The sequence below is a fragment of the Girardinichthys multiradiatus genome, chromosome 2 (assembly GCF_021462225.1).
Source record: "Girardinichthys multiradiatus isolate DD_20200921_A chromosome 2, DD_fGirMul_XY1, whole genome shotgun sequence".
In the NCBI taxonomy this organism is placed as follows: Eukaryota; Metazoa; Chordata; class Actinopteri; order Cyprinodontiformes; family Goodeidae; genus Girardinichthys; species Girardinichthys multiradiatus.
This window is the reverse complement of record NC_061795.1, coordinates 47,879,945-47,905,265: the sequence shown is the minus strand read 5'-3', so window position 1 is coordinate 47,905,265 and position 25,321 is coordinate 47,879,945. Positions and strand designations below refer to the sequence as shown.

Here is a 25,321-nt window from a genome sequence, read left to right as displayed (position 1 = left end):
CTTAGATCAGAAAACTGATAGGATTAAAATTATGTTTTTGATGTTTCAGAAGGCAAAGTGGAAATCTTTATCATTAGAATCTTAAAGGATCTGTATGTGAATCTGTATTTGTTTGCCTCAGTCGAGAAGGAGTAAACACAAAGTGTTGAAGAGTAAAGCAGTAAACTGTTTCATATGTAGTAGTGTCCAATTGTCCACAGTAATAACTCACATTATGGTGTCTCTCCAATGGGACAGTGATGCCCCTAATGTGATGTGCAGTCTTATATGGACTGGTGGAAACTCATTATTCACTCTGCACAGGCCAACAATGTTACTGAGACTTACTGCAGAGCAAAATCAGATCTTATCCCAAAGTACACATCATCTCATAACAGACTTCATGAGTTTTCTCTTACAGCATCCCTGTGCAAAAAGTCCCTTCACAGCAAGTCATATTCTCACAAAACGTTGTTGGTTTATGATGATTAAGATCACCGCTCAGTCCACCCAGATTTATATGAACACACTCCGACTGATCTCCCAGTGTAAGCCTCACATATGTGATTCAAACAAATTTAGCCTGCAGTTACATCTTATCTGAGCTCTCAAATTGCTGCTCCTTGGTGAGTCGGCCACTCAGGCCTCTAATTGCTAATTCTGTCAGTTTAATTAAAGTTAAAAACTACAGAAGCCTCTTAAAACCATCCAAGCATTTCTGTGGGTGAAGTCTCTCATGAGGGAAAAAAAGCTGTGGGCTGGCTACTTTCTTTCAGCTTTAGTCTTGAATTTGCCCTCAGTGTTTTGCTGCACTTTTAGCTGCTGGGTTTAATCTCAGCATTTTAAAATTTGGGTCAAAATGTGAAAGTTGGAGGGTTCTATTTCTCTTGAGCTTCTGCATGACATGAAAGGAAAAGCTTGCAGCATCTTTCTGTTAAATGAAACCCTTTTCGGCATATTTAACGAACTTGCCACTGGCAAGGTGGATGTGTTCTGTGTAGGCTCTCTCTAGATTTCTTTGTTTAATAATATTTTATTTATTTCTGCTCTAAAAATGCTGCTGAAGCCATGAGCTCCTTTTTCTATATGTCTTTGTAACTCTTTAAAGTCATCCAGGCTTTGATTATTTGTCAAGAGAGGAAAGTAAACCTACAACTTAAAGCCCCAAGTGTAAAACCCACTTGCTGAAAGAAAAGTGGATTCAGTCTTCAAATAGGCTGAACGCTGTTTGCTTTCCAAGTGTGCTCATCTCTCTGTCTTTCTCTAATCTGAAAGCATTTCTGATCCTTGGCCAGTTACCTGGAGTCACTTGGAATAACAAGCAGCTTGCAGGGTCTAACTTTCACATGGCAGCTGCAGTGAGCTCATACCTTCCTACATATAGTGCCTTGTAAAAAACCTTCTCCTTTCTTACATTTTTTCACTTTACAACTGCAGATCTACCAGGACATGGAGTTCACCTAAACTGACAGGCAAGAAAAGCATTGCTCAGAGCAGCAACCAAAAGGCCTATGGTGACTCTGGAGTTTCTCCAGTACTCAAGTGGGGGAATCTGTCAAAGAGACAACTATGACACATTCAGTAAATTGGAATCAGCAGTTCGATAAGGCTTATAAAAGTACCTTTTGAAAATAACGATGCCCCCGTCTAGGGAGGTGTCACAGGTAGACACAGAGTCAGGCCAGGTGTAGCTTCTAGGAAGAGAAAAGAGAGATAACATGAAGTTAAAAGCTGAAATAACAGCAAATAATGCAAAATTGGAGAGTAGTGTGAGAATGTAGCGAAGAGGGTGAAAGTGGTCATTATGTCCTCCAGCAGCCTAAGTCTATAGCAGCATAACTACACAGATAGCTCAGGATAACCTAAGCCACTCTAACTATAAGCTTTATCAAAAAGGAAAGTTTTAAGCCTAGCCTTAAAAGTAGACAGGGTGTCTGCCTCACGGACTAAAGCTGGGAGCTGGTTCCACCGGAGAGGAGCTGATAACTAAAGGATCTTCCTCCCATTCTACTTCTAGGAACCACCAGTAGACCTGCAGTCTGAGAACAAAGTGCTCTGTTAGGAACATATGGACCAATCAGATCTCTGATGTATGATGGAGCTAGATCATTAAGGGCTTTATATGTGAGGAGGAGAATTTTAAATTCTATTCTGGATTTAACAGGGAGCCAATGAAGGGAAGCTAAAATAGGAGAAATATGATCTCTCTTTTATTTCTGTCAATCATGATACTTGACATAAATAAAGGCATTGAAACATCAGTCTGTGTGTAATGAATCTATATAATTCAATTCAATTCAAAGATACTTTATTGATCCCCGAGGGGAAATTAGAATTCCAGTACAACCCATCCAAACATACATCATGACACAAGACAATGGGGGGACGGGTCACCGAGGCTTTGCTGCCCGCTCACAGGCGCTGCCCTTGCTAGATGAGAAAAGAGGCCACATTAGGTAAGTAGAGGGAAAAAAAATCATATTTCACACTTTATCCTTAGCAGGATTCAGTTTGAGATTGCAAAAAACCTCAGCACAAAGAAGCAACAGTTGACAAAACAACATCATGCCGGGAACGGTGAAGGTGGTGTGAGGGGGGTGCATATGTTTATCTTGAGCATGTGTGTGTGTGCAAGTAAGTCCATGAAGCACTGTCACAGAGGCCATTGTCCTTGATGGTACGTTGGAGTGTTCATCAACTGGCCACAAAGTTCTGAGCAGGTCCACAGATGTCCTCAGGGAAGGGAGGGTGCAGAGAGAGCAGAGCGTCATGTTTACATAACTTCCAGGAGAAGTTGAAGATAGCCATCCATCAAGGTCGCGCAGGGGAGCCAGATTCAGAAAAACAATAATTATTTGGGGTAGACTGACTCTTAATTTTCCATCAGCCTTGAGAGTCTCACTGGTGCTTCTCAAAGGCAAATCCAAATAGCCAAATTCCTGGTCTTTCTGCCAGATCCGAGCAAACAACTTTCTCCAAGATTTATCCCATTTCACCCCTGAGTCCAGGAACCGCAACCTGCCTGCGATCCTGTGTAAGGATCACATCCAGTCTGCGATTCAGCTCACGTAACATCTCAGTCTGAGTGTTGATCGCTCTGAAGATCCCATCACACATGCCAGGCAGCCTTACAATGGCCAGAACAGCTGCTGACATTTTCCGAATTTCTCGATATGCCAGGTAACTGCTGACTTCAAAAAGCAGAAATCCTGATATCAAACATCCAATTTTATACACATCTTCAACATCTTCGACTGACATTATCAACAGACACACAATCCTCCACTTCTGCCAGGAGTCCATCGTGTATCCAGAGAAAAATGTCCCGTCCGGGCAAGTGGGCTCTCCCGATCCCTGTCTTCTCGTTGAGAAAATTTTATCAATTGCATTGAGAGACCAGCTGACCAAATCCATATTTTGGAAGAATTTGGAAGATGTGCAAAAAGAGGCTCCAAAAAAAAGACAAGACACAAAGCTGAAGCAGGGCAGATATGGGAGGGGTGCGGGAGACAGATGTATTTCACTTACTGATCTGAGTTAAATAAATTAATGTATCATCAATATTCTAATCCTTTGACCATGACTGTAGTATTGCCAATCCCCATATCGGACCAGATATAAAAGTGGGAAGGATGAAGCCATTAGAAATCCAGCAGGGTTAGAAAACATGTAGAGGAACATGCTCAAGTCCGATGAAAACCTAACTTTTTGGCCGACATGTAGAACTTTATAAGTGGATGTCAACTAACACTGCACATCGCCTTAAGCACACCATCCCCACAGTGAAACATGGTGGGGGCAGCATTATGCTGTGATGATCCTTTACTTCATCGGGAACAGGGCAGCTGGTCAGAGTTGATGGGAAGATGGATCAATGGAGCTAAATCAAGGACATTCCTGAAAGAAAACCTGTCAGAGACTAGAGAAGACCTGAGACCAGAGAGAAGGTTCAACTTCCAGCAGGACAACCACCCTGAACATGCAGCCAGAGATACAATGAAATGCTTTAAGTAAACTTTCAGTCTATGGATGTACAAAGCTGATAGTTATCCCTAAATACCATAATTAGTATTATGCGTGACAAGTACAGTCATGCATAATACTAATGCATTACACTTATCAGTCACTTATTTTAGTTGCAAAAACATGTTTAATCATATGTCCTTTATCTTTCACTTTCCAATTATATTAACAAACATGAAGACTTTGTGTTACTTATGGGATGTTTGTGGCTCAGTGGGCAGGATATTACCAGTCGCAGGATTATAAATTCAACTTAACTTCCCCTGCCACTTGACAATGAATGGTTGGAAAAGACACTAAACCCCAAGTGTTTACTGATCTGTATATTGGTGTATGAATGTGTGAGTATAGAGAGCGTGGCTGGGTGATTGTGGCTCTGGTGTGAACGTTCTCTTGAGTGGTCAGTTCAAAAACAAAAGATCTAAAAAAGTTCAATGCATTTGCATAAAATACATTGAAGTTTGTGTTTGTAACATGACAAAACCTCCTGGCTGATGTTTTGAGATGTTGTTTTATGATATTTTAACGTAATGTTCTTTCCTCCTGATGTCATCTGTTTTATAAAGTGGCAAAACAACTGCACAACATGATGTGCTGTGGCCGCCCTACTTACACGCTCCAGCAAGCGAACTCACATAACCCCCAACTCCTATTGGCTACCAGAAGATTTTTAGGATTCGTTTTAAAAATTCTCACACTAACATACAGAGTTCATCACAGCCAGGCCCCAGATTATTTATCTGATCTGCTTACAACACATACTGTTCTCTGTCTCCGAGCTGAGGCTCAAAATGTTCTGGTTGTTCTGTGCACCAGACTAAAGACCAAGGGGGACAGAACCTCCCAATCAGTGGCACCAAGGCTGTGGAGCAGTCTACCTCTACAGCTGTTTAGTTGGCTCTGTGGACTCATTTAAAAGTTGTTAAAAACCCTGCCTGTTTAAGCAGGCTTTCTGTTGAATGTTTATTTTTATTGTGTGTAATTGTATCTTTTTATTGTCACTTAATTTTAAGTTATTTTTTTGATTTTCTGTGCAGCGCTTTGCGATGGTTTTGTCTGTCAAATGTTGCTTATTTACTCTTTAAGTTGCCTTTCTGCCCAGATTAGTAAAGGATTCTTTTCACCATGGATAACGACACTGTCTTACCAGGTTCAGCCAACATTCTTTTGGGTTGGTTTGTACATTTTCCAACAAAACACGTTCATCTCTGGGGCACAGAACCCATCCCCTTCCTCAATGAAATGATGGCTAGACATAGCTGGACTCATGAGGTTCATACTTGTTTAGAACTGCTTGAACAGAAAGAAGTGGCACCTTCAGCCATCTGGAGACTGTACCAAAGTATGAACCAGATCTCTGGAGGTCCACAATCTTCTTCTTGATATCAAGGCTGATTTCTTCTAATTGTTTGATGACATTCCACAAGGAAGAAGTGTGCTTTAGGTGTAAAATACTGTACACCCACAGGTGAATTCCATTTAACATAAATGTGTTAAATTAACCTATCAGAAGCTTACAAAGCCATGACATCATCATCTGCGTTTTCCCAAATTGTTTAAAAACATAATAATCTTAGTGTATTTATCCTTGTGAATTTACAGAAGGCAATAAAAAAATGTCCAAAAACTATCTCTTATTATTCTGACATTTAGCAAGTAGGAATCATTTATTTTTTATCTATTATTATTTATTTGGTAGGGACATATACAATAAACATAGATAATTATATGCAAAATAATCTGATGTCTGTATCATAGTGCTTATAGCCATAGCTAATTCGCAGCATCTGTCCCTTGAAGGGCTTTTAACAGTTAAAATAAATAAAAAGTAAAAACAATTACAATAAATGCAATCAGAAATGTCCAGAAACCAGTTAGTACTAATAAAACCACTGTAATAAAATTAACACATCCACTCAAGATCACACAATGGTACGCCTCATATTTACGGTTATGCATTTCATATGACATGGCCACAGTGCTGCTGCTGTGTGAGCCAGGATTTTGCTTATTTTTTGAAAGTGGACAGGCTAGTCAAAGTCTTAATATTAACAGGAAGACCATTCCACAGGTTGGTTCCTTTCATAGAAAATACATTTTTTTCAAAAGATGTTTTACAAAATGGAACTTTACAGTTTCCACATGTAGCAGCTCTCGTTGACCTGGAGGTGTCCAGTCTGTTAACAAATTTACAAAGTGGTTCAGGTGCTAGTCTAATCAAACATTTACAAATGTTTTTTATATAGCTAAGAATAACAAAATTCACAAAATGTAAGAATTTATATTTACTTAAGATGTGACAGTGATGAAATCCAGGAATACTGCACCCACAATGTTTCCTTTGTCAAGCGACTGCATAATGTTTGCCAATAATGTGCAGATAGCCGATTCAGTAGAATGGTTTTGTCTAAAACCATACTGTTTAGGGTGTATATATCGGTGTGTTTCTAAAAATTGAGTTAGTTGTTCTGAAACTATTTTTTCTAATATTTTTAACATCACTGGAACTAGACTTATTGGTTGATAGTTACTGACATCTGCAGTATTCCTGGACTTAAAGATGGCTTTAACTAATGCTTTTTTACAAACATTTGGAACTGCCTCACTTACCCATGGAAGCTGTCTTTTTCTTTGTGGCCTTTTACATCGTTTTAAAAACTTATCTAAAACATTACTCATTATAGAAGTAAATATAATGCAACAGTCATTCACTTGACTATGTTTTACTACTTCATCCCACTTAATTTTTGTTAACTCGTTCTCAAAATTGATGAGGTCCTTGTGGGGAATTGTTAACTTGTTAACAATTGTTAACCTAATTTTTATTTTCAGTTATGCACTTTTTTGAGAGTTTTCTGGAAATTAATGTTATGATCTAATAGGCCACACACCAGATTGTATATTTTTTAAATTCTTTCAGGTTTATTGGAAAAAACTAAATCTATTGCTGTCTTTGATGTTTTTGTTATACGAGTGGGTCCCTTTATAAATTGATGAAAATCATATTTTGATGTTAATTCTTTAAGGTGTTTCCTATTGGATTTATCCAACCAGTTAACATTGAAATCCCCGTAACAGATCACTTCACAGTTGTGTTAAAAAGTTTTGATTCGTTTTTCTAAATTTTTAAAAAGGTTTGTGGGCAACTAGATGGTGGCTTATACAATACAACGATGTTAGACATCATGCGTGGGGATAAAGCCACATTTACACATATGTTTTCAAGTGATAAAGTTTCATCTGATTGGGTCTCGTTGGTCTTAAAAGAGTCTTTAATATAAACCAAAACACCACCTCCTCTGCCAGTGATCCTATCCTGTCTGTAGCACTTTGTCCGAGCTACCGCACCCTGTTGGCGGTCAGACGCCTTGGAGCTCTTCTGGTCCTTGGCCCCCAGAAGCGATCACACACTCCATCTTACTCTGACTCTTAAATGAACGACTCTCATACAGTTTCTAACTTTTAGTTCCTTTAATCTAAATTAAGGCAGAGGAATGATTACAGAGACCAGCACTGAGGCTCCCGTCTCGGACCGTCACCGTCTGTTAGAGGATGCCGAAGAGCCTCAATAGAAGGTCACATGTAGTTTTTATATCTGGCACTCCAATGCAATGGATGCGCTCTCCCTCAGTGTTTATCAGTAGACTATGTGTCACCATTGTGGTGTCTATCTGGTAGGTTGTGTAGTAGCGGTTATCTATCCTTAATCTAAGTGTGCTGTGGCTTTCTAATCAAACCAATTATTCTGGTTGCTCCACTATCAAAGCCAGTGCCCCAGCCTCAGGTCATTCATGACAACCCTTGGGCCATTTATCCTTGTTTGTGAGCATTCTTATCCTATTCTAACAAAAGGGAAACAGAACTTATATTTTATATCACTATGGTATAAATGGGAAAAACTGCTATGAGTCAAATGAATAAAGGTTATTCCTAACAACTTATATCCAGGAACATCTATCATTGAGGCTGGAATTCTGTCATGCAGCCACATTTCACTTATGCACAAATAATCAAGATTTGAACCAAGTAACAAAATTCTAATTTCATAATATTTTGGAAGCATTTATACTATCAGTAGTGTCTCTGTTTGTTTGCTTATACTTGACTTTATAAGTTGTATTAATGTTAAGGTATGTCTTACTGTTGGAAGCGTAATCTCTGGATCCTTGTGTGTAATTTAAATCCTTCTCCAGTTTGGCCTCCTCTGCTTCTTTCATAGCAGAATCAACAGCTCGCCAATCCAAGCCACTGCTGCCTCCACCATTACGCCAGGACTCGGCTCCACATCGGTGGTTGGGATGTGTGGTGTACAGTTGCCATTATTGGGGCTGGGATTAAGCTGGATATCTCCTGCTTACAGGATTAGGAAGGTAAACTATATTATAGCGTGCTCACTGTCTTTCTCTCTGTAATCCAAGTCTTTCTTGGTACGTGTTAGGCCTATTGCACGCCCGTTTCCAAACTTCCGAAGTGAATGGTAAATGGTAAAACGTCCGTAACCCAAGTTGTTAAGATATGGCATATGGTGCAGAGGACTGTCGGGTTCGTTTTGGGGAATCCTTAGGACAAGTGATGCGAATATTAGCAGCAGAAGAAGCCACACCAAACAGTTGAAAAGTAGGTGTGAGCGCTGACGCTGTTTGTTTGCTCCACACCAGCATTACACCTGATGATGTTGTTTCCCCTACTTACTTACTGCTTGTGGTTTAAAAACAAATTGATATGATTTGCTCCTTGCTAATCGATGTTCCATTAGAAAGTCCATCAGAGTGCATGATTTTGCCATATGTTAAGGCTAAAAACCAGAGGAGCACAGAGCACAACCAACCGTGTGCCATCTTGGAAAATGGCTTGTGGTGGAAAATGGCTTGTGGTGATCATAACTGACCCTAAAACAGGACAGGTTTAGTCTGATTTAACGTCAGACAGTGAGAAACAAAGGTTTTGTGTCTTTTTACAGTGTATGTAAATACAGTGCCTTGCGAAAGTATTCGGCCCCCTTGAACTTTTCAACCGTTTTGCCACATTTCAGGCTTCAAACATAAAGATATAAAATTCAAATTTTTTGAGAAGAATCAACAAGTGGGACACAATCATGAAGTGGAATGAAATTTATTGGATGTGTCAAACTTTTCTAACAAATAAAAAACTGAAAAATGGGGCGGGCAATATTATTCAGCCCCTTTACTTTCAGTGCAGCAAACTCACTCCAGAAGTTCAGTGAGGATCTCTGAAGGATCCAACTTTGTCCCAAATGACTGATGATGATAAATAGAATCCACCTGTGTGTAATCAAGTCTCCGTATACAGGTCCTTCTCAAAATATTAGCATATTGTGATAAAGTTCATTATTTTCCATAATGTAATGATGAAAATGTAACATTCATATATTTTAGATTCATTGCACACTAACTGAAATATTTCAGGTCTTTTATTGTCTTTATACGGATGATTTTGGCAAACAGCTCATGAAAACCCAAAATTCCTATCTCACAGAATTAGCATATCATTAAAAGGGTCTCTAAACGAGCTATGAACCTAATCATCTGAATCAACGAGTTAACTCTAAACACCTGCAAAAGATTCCTGAGGCATTTAAAACTCCCAGCCTGGTTCATCACTCAAAACCCCAATCATGGGTAAGACTGCCGACCTGACTGCTGTCCAGAAGGCCACTATTGACACCCTCAAGCAAGAGGGTAAGACACAGAAAGACATTTCTGAACGAATAGGCTGTTCCCAGAGTGCTGTATCAAGGCACCTCAGTGGGAAGTCTGTGGGAAGGAAAACGTGTGGCAGAAAACGCTGCACAACGAGAAGAGGTGACCGGACCCTGAGGAAGATTGTGGAGAAGGGCCGATTCCAGACCTTGGGGGACCTGCGGAAGCAGTGGACTGAGTCTGCAGTAGAAACATCCAGAGCCACCGTGCACAGGCGTGTGCAGGAAATGGGCTACAGGTGCCGCATTCCCCAGGTCAAGCCACTTTTGAACCAGAAACAGCGGCAGAAGCGCCTGACCTGGGCTACAGAGAAGCAACACTGGACTGTTGCTCAGTGGTCCAAAGTACTTTTTTCGGATGAAAGCAAATTCTGCATGTCATTCGGAAATCAAGGTGCCAGAGTCTGGAGGAAGACTGGGGAGAAGGAAATGCCAAAATGCCAGAAGTCCAGTGTCAAGTACCCACAGTCAGTGATGGTCTGGGGTGCCGTGTCAGCTGCTGGTGTTGGTCCACTGTGTTTTATCAAGGGCAGGGTCAATGCAGCTAGCTATCAGGATATTTTGGAGCACTTCATGCTTCCATCTGCTGAAAAGCTTTATGGAGATGAAGATTTCATTTTTCAGCACGACCTGGCACCTGCTCACAGTGCCAAAACCACTGGTAAATGGTTTACTGACCATGGTATCACTGTGCTCAATTGGCCTGCCAACTCTCCTGACCTGAACCCCATAGAGAATCTGTGGGATATTGTGAAGAGAACATTGAGAGACTCAAGACCCAACACTCTGGATGAGCTAAAGGCCGCTATTGAAGCATCCTGGGCCTCCATAAGACCTCAGCAGTGCCACAGGCTGATTGCCTCCATGCCACGCCGCATTGAAGCAGTCATTTCTGCCAAAGGATTCCCCACCAAGTATTGAGTGCATAACTGTACATGATTATTTGAAGGTTGACGTTTTTTGTATTAAAAACACTTTTATTTTATTGGTCGGATGAAATATGCTAATTTTGTGAGATAGGAATTTTGGGTTTTCATGAGCTGTATGCCAAAATCATCCGTATTAAGACAATAAAACACCTGAAATATTTCAGTTAGTGTGCAATGAATCTAAAATATATGAATGTTAAATTTTCATCATTACATTATGGAAAATAATGAACTTTATCACAATATGCTAATATTTTGAGAAGGACCTGTAAATGCACCTGCTCTGTGATAGTCTCAGGGTTTTGTTCAAAGCGCAGAGAGCATCATGAAGACCAAGGAACACACCAGGCAGGTCCGAGATACTGTTGTGGAGAAGTTTAAAGCTGGATTTGGATACAAAAAGATTTCCCAAGCTTTAAACATCCCAAGGAGCACTGTGCAAGCAATTATATTGAAATGGAAGGAGTATCAGACCACTGCAAATCTACTAAGACCTGGCCGTCCCTCTAAATTTTCATCTCGAACAAGGAGAAGACTGATCAGATATGCAGCCAAGAGAGTCTGTCCATAGGACAACAATCAGTCGTGCACTACACAAATCTGGCCTTTATGGAAGAGTGGCAAGAAGAAAGCCATTTCTCAAAGATATCCATAAAAAGTCTTGTTTAAAGTTTGCCACAAGCCACCTGGGAGACACACCAAACATGTGGAAAATGGTGCTCTGGTCAGATGAAACCAAAATCAAACTGTTTGGCCATAATGCAAAACGATATGTTTGGCGTAAAAGCAATACAGCTCATCACCCTGAACACACCATCCCCACTGTCAAACATGGTGGTGGCAGCATCATGGTTTGGGCCTGCTTTTAGTCAGCAGGGACAGAGAAGATGGTCAAAATTGATGGGAAGATGGATGGGGCCAAATACAGAACCATTCTGGAAGAAAACCTGTTGGAGTCTGCAAGAGATTTATCTTCCAACAAGACAATGATCCAAAACATGAAGCCAAATCTACAATGGAATGGTTCACAAATAAACGTATCCAGGTGTTGGAATGGCCAAGTCAAAGTCCAGACCCGTATCCAATCGAGAATCTGTGGAAAGAACTGAAGACTGCTGTTCATGAACGCTCTCCATCCAACCTTAATGAGCTCCAGCTGTTTTGCAAGGAAGAATGAGCAAGAATTTCAGTCTCTCGATGTGCAAAACTGATAGAAACATACCCCAAGTGACTTGCAGCTGTAATTGCAGCAAAGGGTGGCGCTACAAAGTATTAACGCAAGGGGGTCGAATAATATTGAACTCCCCACTTTTCAGTTTTTTATTTGTTAAAAAAGTTTGACACATCCAATAAATTTCATTCCACTTCACGATTGTGTCCCACTTGTTGTTGATTCTTCACAAAAAATTTGAATTTTATATCTTTATGTTTGAATCCTGAAATGTGGCAAGAGGTTGAAAAGTTCAAGGGGGGACGAGTACTTTCGCAAGGCACTGTATCTGGTTTCATAGGTGCAGCAGCAACTAGTAGTTGAAGCTCAGGAACCTGTCTGAGCTTCACAGGGACCATTCCATAAGTGTGTAATTGGTAAAACGGAACAAAAAACAAGAAATATGGCCTAATAACTGCAAACCAGACACTTGAAAAACACTGCGCGCTACACAAGATTACGTACCTGAACTAACAGCTTTTCTACAACGTCTGCCGTCTTACTGGATTTTGCAAACACAATCAATTCTACAGCAACGCTGCCAGGAATAAGGTGGATAAAAAAGGTTTCAGTAGTCGTTTTCCTAATAATTATGTTAACTTCTCGATCCACATCATCAGAGATGGTTCTTTGAAACGGACCTGGATAAAACTCCTGTAGTTTCCTGCAGCACAACAGAAAACCACTAGAAGGGGTGTGATGGTGGCACAGGGGTAGAGCGCGTAACCCATGCACTGAGGCCCACCAAGGGTTCCAATCCCCATCTGTTGACCTTTGCTCTCTCCAACACATTTCCTGTCACCTCACTTTCAAAATGAAGGCCACTAGTGCCACAAAATGTAAAACACGAAGACCACTAGAATTTCCAGGAATTCCCATCATTGGTAACTATTTTACGGTTCTACAGTAAAAGTTCTACACTTTTAAGTGTTCATGTTTTACATTTATTCAGATTTTTCTTCTTCCTGTTTTTAATTAATGTTTTTTATTATGTCAAAATGTGTCAGTAAAAACTATAAAATATATTGTGCTCAAGAGGTTTTTAGGATAATTGGAACATCCAACAAACTCTCAACAGTTGCTAGATTGACTGCACTTCAATTAACTTTAAAAATTTTACATTTTTAAAACACAAAATATATCAGTTGTTTTTGCTACTTTGTGCTTTTTCTGCAGACAATATTTCCTGTTCCCTATTAAGACAGTTAGTGCTACCAGTTCTTTATTTCAAAGGAACAACTTTTTATTTAAACTGCGGTTGGATACACATATTTGCTGTTAATTGTCATTTTTTTTGCTTTGGTGAAAAACAGAAATCTTCAATGCCATCAGTTTTCGGAGGTCAAAGAGTAAACTTTTAAGGACAAGAACACAAATTTAGCTTTTCCAAGACCTAAAGCCTCTACTAACAAGTGAGTGCATCACATAAATACTTAGTAGTAGTAATCCATTGCTTGTGACTGTGTTGTTACACTTTTCTTTTATCACAGTTAGCAACTTACAGTCCTTCTGGAATCATCACATGCAAACCTACAGCTAAATTTCAAGGGCATAAAGACAGACACGTGTCTTCAGTGAGCATCTATAAAACGATGTGTTTGCAGGGCTGTTTAAACAGAAGTACAGAGCATATTTCCAACAGAAACACTCATTAAATGGCAGAGAATATTCATGAAACGGAACTGAAGTTTAGAAATGCGTTATCAAAAGGACCGTTGGGCCATCTGAGCATGCAATTAGAAATATGCAACCTCTGGCAGAGCAGAGGAAGAAGCAGAGGAAAGTCTATGGACTTGGGAAAGAGAATATTACACAAAGTTTTATCGATTTACACTAGTCACATTTCTTCAAAGTATCTATATCCATATAAGCAGCAGTATGAGAGGAGGCAGTAGCTGGAGAAGATGGAGGGAGCCTGCTGGATGATCTGCGCATCCTTTTAGAGACTCCTGGTTGATCTCCTCCTGGTTCAGGGAGCCGTGGGCTGAGATGGAGTCTGCTGGGTGGCTGTTCCGGTTGGAGCACATGTCATAAAGGTTCCCCGAGAACTGCATCTTCTTGGATTCTTGGCGAAGAGACTCCCATACGGCCGCTGCTTCTTCCGGACAGCCAGCCATCGCCACGTTAGCACAGTCATGAAACTCATCCCAAGACCTGCAGACAAAAAAACAGACGAAGGCTAAACTTTGCCCACCTCTGAGAGCTCTGCTAGTAAACTTCATTGGATATTTATCACTAACATATTAAATATATCAAAGAGTTTACATTCACTAATTTCACATAAAACAGCAGGTAATTTTCCAAAAAACAACTAAACCATAAAATCTATAACACAATATGTACATAAATATATCTTAGAATAACTTATGTGTGGCTCCTTTGGTTTTATCTTTGAAGAAACCTGTATAATATGAGCTATGACAACATTTATTTTCCTTTTGTGATTAATAAAGTAATTGGAATTGAATTGAATTATCTTCATAAACTTAAAGATATTTTACCTGTCTGTACAATGGTCTCTAAGTAAATATGTCTTTGTTTAAATAACTGATACAACTGAAACCAGATAGTTACATAAACTGCATAAAAAGTCACATTAGATCCATTCAGTGCTTTAAATACACGCAAATTTGTTGTGCTCTATCCTCAGCATGTTATCATCTGCTTCAGATCCTGCTGATAAACGCAATGTCGTGGCTCTTTATGTATCTGTTGACTCCAGCCGCTTCTTCCTTTCAGTTGAAAGGATGATGTGAAAGAGGCTTATGTCATTACAAATACAAAATAACAGCACACTTAGAAATGTAAAATTGACAGGTAATAATATATTTCTGTTATTTTTCTTTAGTAAATGCAAATTTATCTTTTTATTGGGCTGAATATAAGTATTTATAAATTATTTTCTGACTAATTTAAAGTAGTGCAAAACTTGCTGTTATGAGTTGCATGTTCCCCGCATCCAGATGTTGAATTACAGATGATTGATAATTGTTAAAAAAAAATGAAGTAATTGTTAAAACTATATGTGTTTAAATAGGTCTAATGACAAAAATAATTTTATTCCTAACATACAGCAATGCAGTGTTACAGTTGGACTATTTATTTCTCACAACAAAGACTTGAGACTTGACTTGACCCTGAGAAAAATTATTTGTTAATATCTCTGTTGAGTATTCTTTCAGACAGCCCGCGAGCCTTGTGCAGATAGGAAAGCACATCTGGACTCTGGTGTGGACCAAACAAACAAACTCTGGTCCACCTGAAAACGTGGGTAACGGATTGCCTGTAAGTGAATCCTGGAGCCGTTCACTTAGAGTGGAAATGTAACCAGACTATATAAACATTGAACCAAAAACAAAAGTGAACTAAAGAAAATTAAAGTGTCACATTTTTCAGCATTCCCAAGCCAATTGTCCCTAGTTCCCTGGACTATCCTTAAATGGTTCCTGCACTTCAAACTGGGGTGACTCCGATGCCCATCTCCTGCAGGTAAGATACTGATTGCTCAAAACTACTCCAAAGGCCAAAGAGTATAGACATAGATTGCTTTTGTTGATGGTTTTTCAATCAGATGTATGGAGTGAGGCTTTACACATTTTATTTTTGCTGAGCTACACATACTTTAGTTCCTTTAAACGATCTAATGAAACACATCAGGCAAATAAAATCTGAATATTTGGCTGACATTTTGTGTGTAAGTGGGCAAACTGACCAAATCGCTTTGAGTATTCTCTGTGTTTTTCTCATCTGCAGAAAAAAATGCATTAGGAAATTGAACAACCTGTTTACAATCTGTTCACACGCAGGAGAAGAAAAGACAATAATTTCTGTGCTGCTGACCTCAAAGCTTCACGCCTGCAGCCAAAAACATCGTTATTTAATTGGCTGCTAATTCCTCCGCTCATCATGAAAGTGTTGGATAAACTGTCTCTGAGGGGAGTTAATGAGCAGAAGACGCTGGGTGAGAGATCAGGAAAGCAGAAACACTCTGTCATGAGACAAAAGCTTTAAGTTGGGTTGAGATTAAATGCACTCCTAACATAAGAGAACATATAGGGTGTTTCCAGGGTACTCAAAGATGCTTCACATACAAACACAGAATGGAAAACTACAATGAACGCAGGAAAAAATACAAACACTATGCAAATATGTCAAAAGTCCTTTGAAATGGTGAGTTTTGATAAGTCATAAGAATGTAGATAGTTCGGTGCAGTTGATCTACCAGCCCAAGTTCTAAGCTTGTTCCTGGATGGAAAAAGCAGGACGTGGGAATCAGTGGGTCTAATTCCTGGATTCTGGATGAACAGGAGTTTAGTAAGGAGTTTGCGCGGTGAAACATAGAGAAGGATGTTACAGTAATTGACTATAGAGGTGAAAAATGTGTGAATCAAGGTTTCAGTGGCTGAGGAGGAGAACAAAAACTATAAATTTGACATTTACATCTAATAAAGGGTGGAAACGTTAGCACCTTTTTATTGTATGAAGAATTGAATAAAACTATGCTGCTCTTTTCAACTTTCCCCTAAATGTCAAAATAATTCCAATTTAATTTTTGAGTAGCATTTTAACAGCAGCACTTTGATTTATCACCACAACCCATAAAGTAACCGATCACCAGAATATAGCAAATCAGTCAAACAAATCATGAAATGATGGAATATGTTTTTTGGCACTTTGAATGCCTTAAAGGATTGTATTGGGGATTGTCTGAAATTGTGGCTCGATTGAACTGCAGAAATAAAAGTCTTTCAGCAGCTCTGCACCAAAAGCTGTCGTCTCCCTCTTCTTTTTCTGCTCTGCTCTGTACTGGACATCTGTGCATAATCAAACACAGAGACGCAGACACACACAAACATTTACCTCTGACAGACTTAAGCTCACATCTGTTCTCTTTACCGTCACACAAGCATAATTTTTTTAAACGCATCTGCTCGCCCCCGTGCACATACCTGCACCTCTACATGAGCATCTTTACAAAATTAAACAGCAGCCGGCAGACCTGAGGCTCCCCTGATGTGGCTGCATGTGTGCATGGTGGCTTTTATCCAAGACTTAAACACTCCTGTGGTCCACCTACAGCGCAAGCTGCTGCAAAAGGAGGGCAACTGTTTACCTGAGTAGTGCGAGGAGGCATCTGGCTTTTGTCTGTGTAGCTCTGAGGGTGCAGGCAAAGTGTTTGCAGGGGGAAAAGTGGTGGAAGCACATTCAGCTGGGAATATCTCTCCTGTCTGCGGGTCTGAGATGTCTCCCCTTCCTGAAGTTTGTGCGGACGGACACAGGTGTATGCAGAGACAGCAGAAACACAGTGAGGACACTGACAGACAAGCAGCTGCTTCCACAGGCACCAAGCCTCCGGAGAGAACGTCTGTTCTGTTGCCAACATGCTGCTGCTGCTGCTGACATCCATAAATGCCCAAAGTCTGAGCTCTGTTTGTCTTTTGTTGGAGTTTTTTGTTGTCTTTTAGATCACCTCTAGGTGATCTAAACCTCCTCACAGCTCTGTGTCACAGCATAGAGTTGCGATATGTTGCCCATCCAGCTACACAATGCTCTAAAGAGACGATATGGAGGAAGAGACAATAAGAAAAATCAGAAAGCATAAACAACAAAACTGTGTAGAACGTTCTGTTCCTCTGGGACGATCTAAACCCTGACAGTCGTCTTCTTGTCAGAGGAACATATCATGCCGCAGTTTCTCAACTTTAAAAGCCAGAATCTGTAGGTTTTACATGTTTCAACATGGATGTTTGCAACAAAACTGACACTGGCAACATTTTTCTTGACAAGAAAAGACATGGGCCAGTTATTGTTTCAAGCTACAAAAAGGTGTTAAAACGTTTGTTTCAAAACCTCTAATATTGTGTAGTTTCTATAGGTACAAAGTATTTTTAGTAAGAGCTATCCATCCATTCATCCACAGATTCACACTGTGACAGTGGTAGACTACATTCTAACCATACTGACAGAACTGGTGTTGCCATACAATCGGTGCCACCGGGTCCTCTGACCACCATCAGCAGGCAAGGTGGGTGAAGTGTCTTGCCCACCCTGACTCCATGAGACAGATGGAGCGGGGATTTGAACCGGCAACCCACCAGTTACAGGACAAACCCTTTCCACCTAAGCCATCATTGTTCAGGAGGTATTAAATAAAAACTTTAATAATAAACTGTAATAATAATAATATTATTAATATTATTTTATTGATTTAATATGAAAAGAAAACTGCAAATCCTAACACTAAACAAACACATTTATGAACAGTTATTATTGAGATATTTTTTTGGTAATTTTCTATTCATAATTAAACAAAATCATGTGTATTTATTTTTTTTATTTTTTCAAAAAGCATTTATAATTATTTATCTTCTAATTGTATTTTTTTATATATATATATCTTTTTTTAAATCAATTTATTCTATTAGCATTATTTATTAAAGTCTGCAAAAAGAAACTGCCAATCTGACCAAAGATTTATCCAGCTGCCTGAAGCATCAATTGATAAAGAGCTACCCCACCCTCACTTGTTGCTGTGAACTGCTGCTCAGCTGGCTGAAAGAAGGCTGCTAAATGTTCCCTTGCTTAGATGAAAGACTAATGCAGCAGTTTTGCATATATTTGTAATCATGGAAATCTTAGTAAGCCATGTCATGGTGTTGGGACCTACAGCCATGGGTTTCAACATCAAAACTCCGGTACGAACATTTCTGGAACTTTCAAAATAAATGGCATTTAACTGACTTCCAGCACAACTCGGAAGGGGGAAGGGGGGGTAGCAGAGGACTTCCCACGATGACACTGCCCGCATATAAGCCCCCACCTTTCCGCAAGTCTTTCTCTTCCTCACCGATGACCATCGGGATAGGAGGGAACAAAGCGCGCTGATGTCTTTTGCTGGCAAAAAGAAATAAATTCAACTGGATCCAAGGAAGCCATACGATCACCGATCATATGCAAAGTTAAGTAGAATGAAATACTGTCTGTGTATCCGGTATTTTCATTCATGAGCGGGGAAATTAAGGTGTAAGAGTTGCTTAAATTTTCTCTCCGAAGCTCCGCAGAAGCAAAACTGTGTCGAAGAGATCCCCGGCAGAGAAGCTGTTTCTACAAGCCGAGTCTGAAGGACGGACTACGGCTTGCACCACCGTGTTACGATAACGAACAGCCGCCCAGCTCTCCGGAGCTAACGCTATTGTTCACAGAGCGAACGCAGAGGTTAGCTGAAAGCCAACCGCTTGTTGACTGTGGACGTTTATTCGAACTTCTTCGCCCTTGGACAACGTTTTCTCACCATGGTCAAAGGTTAGGTTTGGGCAGATTAACAGATAGGTTTAGGATGAAATGATCTAAACGTTTTCATGTTATGAAGTTTGTTTTGTGGAACTCGGCTATCTTTGTGCTAGCATGCTATCTGTAGCACACAGGCCGGTTCGTGTTCTTTGTATGTTTTAAAGTTAAGATAAACTTTATTTAAAGGGTGGTTTTAACCAGAACATTGCTCATAACGCGCTGTCCGCGCTTATGCATTTTAACCCTTTTATTAACCTGGTATTTTAAAGGTATGTGTTGATTCTGGTGCTAAGCTATTAGCTTCTTTTGTTAGCCCAACGGCTAGCCGGTAAGAACACGTGGCAGCACTAAGTAAACACCATTAAGTCAATTTCTCCAGAAAGATTTGGCTCTTTTCCAAAATACCCCTTTATAATCTTTCTTCGAATATTATTTCAATAAATAAAGGCAGCTAATTAGACACCGATGTGAAATGGACATCCAGAAGGTTGGTTTTATTCAGTAGATCATTATTTAAAACATTATTTTATTAAAATAATATTTTATCTGATCTTGCATTGTGAATGGTTGTCTAAATGTTGCTGATTATTGCCTAAGTTAGTTCCAAGACTAACTTAACTTCACTTCCAGATTCTTCAAGATAATCCTTGGTTCTCAAACATAAACATTGCATGGTAATGTTGCATCACTCTTTTGGTCATGATTTTCAATCATCTTTAATCAACTTGTTTATATTGTACATAGTCCATTAGTCTTCATTATTCTTTCATTCCGCTTGGTAGTTTAGTTGGATTGTTTTAGCAAAGTAAAGAGTTTGTTGATTGAAATATGTTTGACTTTGAGTTGACTTATTTTTGATAATAAATTCTTGTATTTTAAGAAATTGTGTGAATTCATTCCCTATATGTGCAGTGTTTATGCTGTTCAATAATGTCAGAGCTCGTCTCACACCTTTCTATTCTGTCCTAATACCATCGCCTTATTGGGCTGGTATTCACAGGACAACCCTTAACAGACCGAAATATTATTTGATAAAATATTAAATAATATTCTCAGATTCATATTTACAACAAGGGAAAGGAGCTCCACCTACTCCTCCCACTAAGGTATCACAGTCTGTAGGCTATGAGCTGCATACCTGTAGAACAATCATCTAGAGCTTGTTAGACTCAAGCCATTATTCTACAGAAGAGAAGCACTTAAACATAGGCCTAGCCCCAAAAATAGTGAGTCTTTATTCTCCATTTCAAAAAAACATAGGAATAAATTGTGTCTGTGGGACAGGCTGCTACTAGTGCTCTGTGTGCTCCCCCTTTACAGTTCTCTACAGTTCTAGTTTGGTTCTAAATACATTTCACACCAAACACAACTGAATTATGTTTGTAGTTCAGCACCTTAAAATGGCACTCCCACCAAGCCCAGAAGCAGTCTCCCAAGGACATGGACAGAACCGAGTGGACGCAGACCTAAAACCCAGCAGAAATCATGCAGCAAGCAAGGGCCAAGATCCAACAAGTCCTAGAGACATGACCACCTTCTCTTCAATAATATCTAGCCCCCACTACCCACACCTGAAGAAAGAAATGCCAGCATCCTGGAACTAACAGACCCCTAGCCAGCCTCAAACCCTCACAAAGACACCCGAAGTCCAGGACCCCCGTCTGCCACAAACACGAATGTGGGTCAAACAGCACCAAGCAGATCAGTGGTCTTCAGTCAAACCAGAACCAGCTTCATCAGGTATCCCACAAACATATGTAAGACTCTCACCATGGCAGTCCAGTCTGTGTTGGTGTGACCCACCCCAGCCGTCATCATAGTGCACCAACCACAGGGTGGATTTCCCAACAAGTGAGAGGCTCAATACAAGTCAGGATACTTTATTGTCCATTTAATGTACATAAAATGTATTTTATCTTTACAGAACATATCTAATATACTGTATATGCATGGGTAATGTTACATGTTACTGTTTTGCAGATTTATCTCATCTTTATGTTACATTTCCATCTGCTACCTGCCATGGCCAAATTTTAAATAAAGATGCTTCCACTCGGACGGTCTCTACTAAAGCAAGCAGAGAAAAGAAAAGTCTAAAATTTGAACTGAAACAAGATCCATTACGACAATGTTTTCAACTGATGTCATTTTACAAGCATTACAAGGTTGAAGAGACTTTCCAACCAAAAGCATCCAACGGCCGTGCAGAGGTTGAGTTTTTCATTCACACTGCAGTGGATTTTTCATGGAAACAAATGGGCTTATTGTTCACAATAAGCATTAAAGCCACTCCAGGATGAGTTATTGTTGTCTGCGCACCACCCAGGATGCTGGTAACAAGTGCCTAATTTAGGATTGGTTGTCTGTTTTGGTCCACAAAGCACTGGTTTATCCCTTGACTTTAGGAGTTATTTTATACCTGAATAATTAGTAGATCAGAGTAGGTCAGGCTTCTGGAAAATACAAAGAACTTCCCTAAAATGATCAGTAACTGGACTGTAGAACTTCAGAAAGCCTGAAGGAATATTAATTAGGACCATCTATGATTGGTGATGGATTTAAGAACTGATGTCACAACTGGCAACATAACACAACAGCCATTTATTCCACAAACAGAAATATAGTTTGTTGCGAACCGCCAGCAGAAGAAGAAGCAGAAGCACTAGCGCCAAAAGAACGGACCAAGAAACTACGGTACAAAGCCAGGTAATGTTAAAAAGTTTATATATGTCTTAATGTCGTTAATATATGCTCTTGGTCCATCATCTTGGCGCTAGTGCTGCTGCTTCTTCTTCTTCTCTTCTTCTGCTGGCGGTTCGCAACAAATTCAGAGGTGCATACTGCCACCTACTGTACATCATTGTATAACTCCACCCACTATATTCTATGTTTTAGTTTTGTATTTCATAAAAATAAGAACAATGCTTTATTTATGATACTCTTGATTTCCTCCCTATCTCCCCTCTGTTCCTAATATTCCTTTTAGACTGAATTACCTCCCATTCTGGCACTACGTTTACTGGCGGTGAGGAGTGTGACAGCGCATGCGCAACGCGAATCGACTAACTGTGCTCCACTAACCAGCCTGAGATCACGTGATGCCAAGTCGCTGATGTAAATTCGTATTCTCATAGAAAAGAAATCGTATTCACAAACTGTTGTAGCATATTGTATTCATAAAGAATAAACCACAAGTGTAAACTTGAACTTTGTGTTTGTAATTTCTTGAAGCTGTAACATTTTATTTTGTATTCTTACAGAGAAAATATACAATGCCTCTTTTGGATTTTACTTATGCACAACTATTGACTAATATGCACACATTTCCGTCTTTACATACACATTGTTTTTGACAGCATTCTTACCCCATAGTAATACTTTGTAAAAACCCTGTTCACCAACTGGACAGCTTGTCAGAACATGTCGTAGGGGTGGAGAATACACAGAGAGGACTTTTTAGATCGTCCTGATTTCTGGTTTCTCTTTGATGCTCTCTTGTCTCCAGGTTACTCAGAGTTTTTCTGGAGTTCAGGTCTGGGCACTGAGATGGCCATGGAAGAACATTAGTTTTGCATCTTGTGATCCAGTTCAGTGTTGACTTGGCCATATGTTTTGGATTATTTTCCTGGAATATAACCCAATGATCTTCCTGTTTTCCATTTGTTTGGCAGAGGCCATCAGGTTTGTATTCTCCTGGTATTTCAAAGACTTTGTGATGCCACAAACCCCCAGAAGAAAACACCCACGGATTCTCCACCAGGCTTTACAGCCAGTAAGACGGGCTATTTTCACACCCTTCTGTTTCACATCAGAACCACCTGGAGTGTTTGTTGCTAAAAAGCCTGATCTTAGACTGATAGGCATATACTGTAGCGAACATCTAATGGTTATACAGACCTGTTGACACCCCTTGCTGCAGTTCTCTAATGTTAGGCTTTGCCGATTGTTGTGCCTCTCAGTTCAACCCTGCACACTGTTTGGCATAACAACAAGAATGTGTGTCCTCTTTTAGTCTCTACGTTATATGGGTATTATTAGGGGTGCCAATAATTGTTACTTATAATAAAAAGTACTATTTCTTGATGCCAAAATGTTTCCCCACATAGTAAACGTACTCAAATCAAAGGTTAGATTTATCTCCATTTTTTCAGTTTGGGAATATATTTTTTACAACTTTTTACCAGGGGTGCCAATATTCTTTTTTTAAACATCCTGTCCAAAAACCCCATAAAGCAGAGTAATTACATTGTTCAAAGGTTAATGAATTAAGGGATACTAATAAAATAAATAAACAAAACAATCTTTGGGATTCAGAGTGCAGCATGAATTGAAAGAGGTAGAGGGTTGAAAGGAACTCAGCTATTCTAAAGAGCTTGACAAAGCTTTCATGTTAAAACCAACACTTCAGCTGCTGTGGCCTTCGCTGTGGTAACAGGGTTGTCACACTCGTTGAAAAAAAAAAATCCAAAACACTTGATCTTCAGGTCCTTCTCAAAATATTAGCATATTGTGATAAAGTTCATTATTTTCCATAATGTCATGATGAAAATTTAACATTCATATATTTTAGATTCATTGCACACTAACTGAAATATTTCAGGTCTTTTATTGTCTTAATATGGATGATTTTGGCATACAGCTCATGAAAACCCAAAATTCCTATCTCACAAAATTAGCATATTTCATCCGACCAATAAAAGAAAAGTGTTTTTAATACAAAAAACGTCAACCTTCAAATAATCATGTACAGTTATGCACTCAATACTTGGTCGGGAATCCTTTTGCAGAAATGACTGCTTCAATGCAGCGTGGCATGGAGGCAATCGGCCTGTGGCACTGCTGAGGTCTTATGGAGGCCCAGGATGCTTCGATAGCGGCCTTTAGCTCATCCAGAGTGTTGGGTCTTGAGTCTCTCAACGTTCTCTTCACAATATCCCACAGATTCTCTATGGGGTTCAGGTAAGGAGAGTTGGCAGGCCAATTGAGCACAGTGATACCATGGTCAGTAAACCATTTACCAGTGGTTTTGGCACTGTGAGCAGGTGCCAGGTTGTGCTGAAAAATGAAATCTTCATCTCCATAAAGCTTTTCAGCAGATAGAAGCATGAAGTGCTCCAAAATCTCCTGATAGCTAGCTGCATTGACCCTGCCCTTGATAAAACACAGTGGACCAACACCAGCAGCTGACACGGCACCCCAGACCATCACTGACTGTGGGTACTTGACACTGGACTTCTGGCATTTTGGCATTTCCTTCTCCCCAGTCTTCCTCCAGACTCTGGCACCTTGATTTCCAAATGACATGCAGAATTTGCTTTCATCCGAAAAAAGTACTTTGGACCACTGAGCAACAGTCCAGTGCTGCTTCTCTGTAGCCCAGGTCAGGCGCTTCTGCTGCTGTTTCTGGTTCAAAAGTGGTTTGACCTGGGGAATGCGGCACCTGTAGCCCATTTCCTGCACACGCCTGTGCACGGTGGCTCTGGATGTTTCTACTCCAGACTCAGTCCACTGCTTCCGCAGGTCCCCCAAGGTCTGGAATCGGCCCTTCTCCACAATCTTCCTCAGGGTCCGGTCACCTCTTCTCGTTGTGCAGCGTTTTCTGCCACACTTTTTCCTTCCCACAGACTTCCCACTGAGGTGCCTTGATACAGCACTCTGGGAACAGCCTATTCGTTCAGAAATGTCTTTCTGTGTCTTACCCTCTTGCTTGAGGGTGTCAATAGTGGCCTTCTGGACAGCAGTCAGGTCGGCAGTCTTACCCATGATTGGGGTTTTGAGTGATGAACCAGGCTGGGAGTTTTAAAGGCCTCAGGAATCTTTTGCAGGTGTTTAGATTTAACTTGTTGATTCAGATGATTAGGTTCATAGCTCGTTTAGAGACCCTTTTAATGATATGCTAATTTTGTGAGATAGGAATTTTGGGTTTTCATGAGCTGTTTGCCAAAATCATCCGTATTAAGACAATAAAAGACCTGAAATATTTCAGTTAGTGTGCAATGAATCTAAAATATATGAATGTTAAATTTTCATCATGACTTTATGGAAAATAATGAACTTTATCACAATATGCTAATATTTTGAGAAGGACCTGTACATTTTCTACAGCAGTGTTGAAGCACTGTAGGCTTTAAATGTCTGTGCATGCAGGTTACACATAATTCACAGTGCATT

At 39.9% G+C, this 25,321-nt stretch overlaps 1 protein-coding gene across 1 annotated transcript in view; it reads right to left on the bottom strand.

The window, feature by feature from the left end:
* Positions 1 to 13,064: 13,064 nt before the first annotated feature.
* Positions 13,065 to 25,321, bottom strand: part of nrn1la (neuritin 1-like a) — a 118,435-nt gene continuing 106,178 nt past the window's right edge. Inside the window, exon 3 of the mRNA XM_047384411.1 lies at positions 13,065 to 14,014. Within this exon, the coding sequence (XP_047240367.1) occupies positions 13,717 to 14,014 (298 nt within the window). The 3' untranslated portion in view covers positions 13,065 to 13,716. The remainder of the gene's footprint in view (positions 14,015 to 25,321) is intronic.